The sequence below is a fragment of the Hippopotamus amphibius genome, chromosome 17 (assembly GCF_030028045.1).
Source record: "Hippopotamus amphibius kiboko isolate mHipAmp2 chromosome 17, mHipAmp2.hap2, whole genome shotgun sequence".
Taxonomy (NCBI): domain Eukaryota; kingdom Metazoa; phylum Chordata; class Mammalia; order Artiodactyla; family Hippopotamidae; genus Hippopotamus; species Hippopotamus amphibius.
In genome coordinates this window covers 54530112-54536728 of record NC_080202.1, presented here as the reverse complement: position 1 = coordinate 54536728, position 6617 = coordinate 54530112, and the positions used below count along the sequence as shown (strand labels likewise).

The 6617-nt window shown below is 53.1% G+C and overlaps 1 protein-coding gene across 6 annotated transcripts in view; it reads right to left on the bottom strand.

Moving 5' to 3' along the window:
* Positions 1 to 1683: 1683 nt before the first annotated feature.
* The window catches only part of USP36 (ubiquitin specific peptidase 36), a 35481-nt gene continuing 30547 nt past the window's right edge, over positions 1684 to 6617 (bottom strand). For all 6 annotated transcript variants that reach the window (XM_057716283.1, XM_057716286.1, XM_057716287.1 and 3 more), the window contains 4 exons: positions 5461 to 5562; positions 4633 to 4748; positions 4129 to 4280; positions 1684 to 3847 (listed from right to left, as the gene is read on the bottom strand). In XM_057716283.1, the coding sequence (XP_057572266.1) occupies positions 4149 to 4280; positions 4633 to 4748; positions 5461 to 5562 (350 nt within the window). In that variant the 3' untranslated portion in view covers positions 1684 to 3847; positions 4129 to 4148. The remainder of the gene's footprint in view (positions 3848 to 4128; positions 4281 to 4632; positions 4749 to 5460; positions 5563 to 6617) is intronic.

The following is a 6617-nucleotide window of genomic DNA, read 5'->3' as shown; positions in this document are numbered from 1 at the left end:
CGCAGGCACTCACCGTAACCTGAAAGGCACACAAAGAAGGCGGGTGTGATGAGGTTCCTGCTGAAATTATCATCCAAGAAGTACCCTGTGCTTTTGTTTTGTCACCTGACAGCGTCGTTCCAGTGAGCCCAGCCGGAGCCTACTCACCGGTCAACACCCTGTTCACAGCCTCCCCTTGTCCCCGGGGCCTCACCAGGCAGAGTTGGCACACCCTCCTCCTAGTTCCCACGGGCCGTCAGCTCTGAGCTGGAGACCACAGGCTGCCAGTGAGAAACGTGGCCTCGTTCATCTTCTGCGCACCCAGAACCATCAGTTTGGTAGCAACATGGAAAAGCTATGGTCTTGCTTGTATGGCCCGTGCCCAGATCTGTAGTGGATCAACTCCAGCCGCTGCTCAGCCTGTGACGTGGAACCTTTGGACACAAGCTCGGCTGGTCGGACAAGCCTGTGGGCTGCATCAGTTGGCTCAAGCTCTCTCCCACCTGCCGAGCCCTGCCTCTGCCTTGGGTCCAGCTAAGACCTCACCACCTGTTCTTTTTTTTTTGGCTGCGCTGTGGAGCATGCGGGATCTTAGTTCCCTGACCAGGGATCTAATTCGTGCCCCTAGCATCAGGAATGAGGAGTCTTAACCACTGGACCGCCAGGGAAGCCCCTCACCTGTTCTTTGCTGTCCTCATTTTGAGCTGTCTGGCCAAACCCCCGCAGTGACTGAGGTAGAGAGAGTCCCCATGTCTGAGGGGCATGCTTGGGTGGGAAGCTTTGGGGCATTGCTGAAGGGAAGGAAGAGGTAAGGAACCACAGGAATCAGGTACCAGAATCCACTCACCGGCAACCTGCCTCCACCGAGCACTACACTAGTTTCCGCCACCCGTTCACAGGCGCTGCTCTTGCTACCTGGAACCTCCTAATCACAGAGGGCTCTGCAGGCACCTGTGCCCCTCCCAGCCTTACCCTGACTCCCAGGACTGGTATCAGCCAGACTCTGACCCTCCTGCTCTTGTCAAGTGACAAGACCAACAACATCTCCGTGAACCCAAATTACATTCCTGTATCGACGCTGAATTCCAGTCCATGCAGGCAATGAGTCTTCCTCACCAAGGCCTCCAGCGCGTGGCTGGAGCAGCAGCTGGGCATGTCCATTCGGGTCAGGAGGGGCTGAAAGGGCCCTGATCATCTCGCTGCACACGAGCCAGGCTGCGGAGGGGGTCCCCAAACTGGAGGCCTGGGTCACCCTTGCCAGCCGTGAGGAAAACTTAACAGTTGAGTAAAACCCATGATTTCTTCCTCATCTTTCCCTGCAGAAATCCAAACATTCCATTAAAAAAAATTCTCAAACAACAAACCTCAGTGGAATGATAACCGTTTCCAAGTTTCAACTTGGAGTTCGTTGAAAATCACCCACAAAGCTCAGGGAGCCACTTCAAAGGATTCCTGCCTTCTTCAATTCAAATAAATGTTATGTATGAAGACACACAAACCTCTTCATTCCCCTTTACTCTTAACGAAGACCTGCTCTAGGGTTTGTTGCACAGACTGCTAAAGGTGCCCGACGCCCACTCACAGCCGGGTGACCAGGAAGCGCCTGAGGCCAACCTCCCATGTGAACTGGGACAGCAGCCTGGGGGAGGGGGTGAACCTTCTGAAAGTCAAAGGAAAAAAGAAAGACACAGGCAGGACTCACAAAAACTCGTCATTTTATTGCACCGAGAACTTGGCAACATCTGGGGCCCCTCAGCCTCTGGAGAGGAGATGCAGGTCACCGGCCACGGGCTCCACGTACACACGGGGCTGCAGTGTGACCAGAGCCCCAGCCAAGAGGCAGGGAGCGAGGGGACCTGGGGCCACCGGGAGAGGTGTCCCCCCACCAAACAGGAAGTTAAATTAAACCCACGTGCTAAGTCAATCAAGTGACCGCCATATAGAAGCTTTAGTTCTTTATACAGGTACACCGAGGATCTGCACGCACTGGGCCTGTCCCCTCCCTCCCAGTGTGGCTGATGATTCTCTGTGGGAGGGCAGGACTAGCCTACTTAACTGTGATAAATGCTGCAGATTCAGGCCAGTGCTCATCACTGCCCGGCAGAAAATGGGTACGTTTTTCTCAGGAAAAGGCTTTATAATTATATAGTGGAGAAAGGAAGAGACTGATTTGAAGAAAAGGGAGAGAAAGAAAGCAGATAAATTCTGTGCTAGCAAACAACTGAATTCTTTTTTCACCTACACACACATGACAAAAATATGGGCAGGGAAATAGTTCATACAGGAATGAATGTCAACATCTCAAGAGAGAAAAAAAACCTTCCCACAGAGGCACCTGCCTTCCCTCCCGAGATGACAAATGACAAAGCCAGAGGGCACTGGGGTGGGCCCCTCGGCTTTGAGCAAGGTGTGGCTGACATGCGGGAATCAGTCCTCTGGAAAAAGGCAAAAAGGCTCCTGGACCAGTCCAGGCAGAGCCTGGTTCCCATCTGCTGGGCTCAGGGCGGCCCCAGCGCACGCCACTGGTATTATTCTCCCCACCTTTTAAAAGAGAAATACAGAAACAGAAAGAAAAAACAGAAAGAACGACCCACGTGAAAAAGTGATCATATCTCCCCGTATAAAAAATGTAACGCTTTTTCGATACCGCCAGGATCCCCCAGGCCCCAGAACACGCGCCAGAGCAAAGGGCGAGGCTCCGTGAGGAAGAAAGTGGGGGCCAGACAAGTGCATCGGGTCTCAGGCCGAGGAGACCACTCGAAGGACAGGACCAAGCATCGGTCCACTCCCACGTGAAGCGGTCCCAGGAGGAGACGAAGTGTGGACGTGCTGAGGATAATCTTCAGATTCACGTCCACACCTTCTACCACTGGGACACTGGTCTTTCTTCTGAACAGTATCACCTCACTGAGGACTTCCCATGTTTATTAAATTAGAAGTTGGCAGGCACAGCTTGAGCAAGATAAAAGAGCGATCGTGATCTTCTCAAGTTACACCATCATCTAAATTCAAACAGCGCTCACAAAACTGAGGAAACAAAGCCACTCTTTGCATATTAGGGAGAGGAAACATATTGCTAATGGAAGCCACAGGCCTGGTCAAAAATAAATGTTTTATATCAAGTAGTAAAATAAAAGGAGAAATCTACCCCAAGACCACCACCTCAGTAAGGACCCCTGGGTTACTGCAGCTGCAAGGGAGGGTCCAGCAAAGCCACCTCGAAACAAGTAGCAGCCTGAGAAGCAGATGTGTCGGCACATCTTTTTGGCCCCCACCCTGCAGCTACCTGCTCTCCTGAAAGGGTCTGGAGTTTCTTGCCAGGGAGATGCAATGGCAGGGCTGCCCCCCCCCAATTCCAAAAAAGGGAGAGGCAGCAGCGTGGGGCCAGCCTGGGGCTCCAACTTTCTGAGAGTGGACAGGTAAGGCATACAGAACCCCCGCCTGAGGAAGCGGGAGGCGCAGGATGAGACGGCGTGCCAGCTGCCAGGAGTGGAGGACGGATGGCCCATCGAGAAGAACAACTGCCTGCACGCTGTCATCTCTGGAGCTTGAGGTCACCCTGGGAAGGTGCAGCCGCCGTCCTCCCCACTCTCCCCCGCAGCCCTGGGCCAGATGCCACTGGCCAGCATCACAGGGCACTTGGCCCCATCCTGGGTCCCAGTCGCTGTGATGCCCCTGCTACATGAGTCACCGTGTGGTCTGTCACAGTGTGTGTTGTGTCACCAGAAGTCTTGATCCACAGAAGCCCAGGGCCTCTGTGGGCCATCCCCCCATGGCAGGCCTGGAGCCGACAGGGCCAGCAAGTCCACGGCAAGTGGCTCTTCAGTCCAGACAGATAATCCCTGGGAAGGGACCTCATCTCCGGAGGCTGTGAGGCAAAGAACATCGTTCTTGATGGAGAGAAACAAGACCCTGGGGGTCCCCACCACCACCCCTGGAGTGCACGTCCAACACAGGCAATGACACACGACACGAGATAGAGCCTGGGAACAGCCTGGTCCTCGTCCGCAAGTGACCGATGTGTGCACACCACACCACACCACACGCACGTGCGCATGCGTGTACACACACACACACACACACACACACACACACACACACACTCTCTCTCTCTCTCTCTCTCTCTCTCTCTCTCTCTCTCTCTCTGACCTATCTTGACAGCAGCAAATTCAGCGGCGATAGCTGAGACTGGAAGCCTTAGCTGGATGAGTCACAGACCAAAAGTTCCGTCTACTCTGAAGTTTCTGGAAGGCGTTGAAGTTTCTTTTCTTCTCTCTCTTGAATTTTTTCAATTTCTTTTCCTATGTCAAGAATCACAGTGTCACAATTCCCAAAAAGGGCTCCCTTGGTTCCCAGTGGCTCCTTTCCAAGTGCTTACTATGTGCCAGCACGAGTTGCAATGTGCGACCTAAACTAACGGATTTACTCTCCCCGTAACCCACGGGAGGCGTCCCCATGACCCCCACTTCCCTGATGGAGGAGCAGGAGCAACTGGAGGCCAGAGCCCCCTGAGCCCGGCAGCCTGGCTCCAGTCTCGCCCGCAGCCACTCTGCAACACTGCTGCCACTTCAAACAGCCCCGAAAATCCAAGTCCTCCCTGGCACCCCCTGAGCTGAGCAACTCTGAGGCATGCCCTCCCGCCAGATGTCACACCTTCCCTCGGTCGAACTCTTCGTCCCAGTCGTCAATGACCGTGGCCGTGTGGGCCAGCCTGCTGTCCTGAATGGCGTCCTGACTGACAGCTGACACCTCACCATCCCACGTCAAAACTGCAAGACAGACACTCTCGTTGGGACCTGTGGGGGTCCCCAGCTGCCCTGTGGATTTACTTCAAGAATGAAGTTTACAAACTAGGCTGGTCTACTCCTAATTACTCAAAATTTTCTGAGTGCCACCTTCTGATGAAAATGAACACAAAGAAGGAAAAGGGGAGGGACAGGGTGGTCTCTGGAGTGCAGGACACTCAATGATTCTGTCACTTAAAAGCAAACACTGTTAACTCTACCACCAACCCTCAAAATTTAGTTCTTTTTAAACCCATGCCCTCATTTGAGAAACAAAGATCTCATGTTCTTTCTCCAGGTCCGAGCTAGAAAAATAACGTTCCAAATAAGAACTTAGAGCACGAGTGCTGGACGAGTCTTTTGGTCTGCTGTCTTCCCTGACCCGGGGATTCTAACACCCTCCCCAGCTGGCCTGCCCTCCCAGAGGTGCACACTCTGCCCTTGCCCCCGCTCCCAGTCCGCAAGGGGACGCTGTTCTGGATCCCTCCACAGACAAAACCTGCCTGCAGTGTTCCTGACCTGCACGCCGTGGCTGTGGGGGTCAGAGAGGATATAACAGACGTTTACACGCCTCTTTCCATCTTCAGAGACAAGCAATTCCTATGCATAAGGCTCAACATAGGAGGTCCGTTTCAGGCCTCTCTACATTCTCATAAGCCAACTGCAGAAAACAGAAGTCCAGTCTCAAAATCAGTACCTCTTCTCCCGTAAGCTTTATCAGATGAATATTTGAGCAATTCCTGGACCACATCAGATTCTCTCTCTCTGTCCCAGGATACAAGAGGAGTCTGTCTTAGCCCTGCAATCAGAGGAACATTTATATACATTTAAAATCAACCACCCAGGAAATGATCATACTGCTTTTATTTCCAACAGAGCTGCAGAACTTACTAATGACAAATTCTCTAAAGAATGCGTAAAAGCAAGTTCTTCCTCCCTGCCTGTGACAAGGGAGTTGATTATTCTTTCTCAAGAGAAGAGACTACTGGTCCAAATCAATTCTGGAAAAGACGAAAACCTGAACACCAAAAACAAAACACAAAACCTACAGGCAGGGACTTTCTGGGTGGCACAGTGGTTAAGAATCCATTTGCCAATGCAGGGGACACAGGTTCCATCCCTGCTCCTGGAAGATCCCACATGATGCGGAACAACTAAGCCCGTGCGCCACAACTACTGAAGCCCATGCACCTAAAGCCCGTGCTCAGCAACAAGAGAAGCCACAGCAATGAGGAGCCCGTGCACCACAATGAAGAGTAGCCTCTGCTCACCGCAACTAGAGAAAGCCCATGTGCGGCAACAAAGACCCAACACAGCAAGCAAGCAAGCAAGCAAGCAATAAATAAATAAATAAAACAAAAACAAAACCCTACAGGTAGCAGTGAGTCCTTGGTCTGATGGAGGAAGGGAGAGAAGGAGCTTCAGATGGAGGCTCCTTGCCTGCAGGGAACGGGCAGAAATGCAGAGCAGCACGAACTGGAGGGACCACAAGGCACCACCGCAGCTTCTCAGGGCAGCTCCTGTCTCCCAGACCTGTCCCTGGAGAGCCCGGCCAACAAGGACATCTGCATGGACAGCACTGACCGCCCCTCATCAGGCATCAGACGATGTCTGAGCTGGTCCTGACCTCTGCCCTGCCCCCCTAACCATCCACAACTGTCAGAACAGACTCACCTCCCTAAACATAAGCCTGACCTCGTCTCTCTGGGCTGCCAATTTGGCAATGACCTGGTGCCCTGTAGGCTCAGTACTCCGAGCAGGAGAGGGTCCACCGCCCGCCCCCAGCCTGTCCCTGCCGCCTTCTCCAGCTGCTCCTCAGCACAGCTCTGGCCCAGCCACTCGGAGCCACCCACA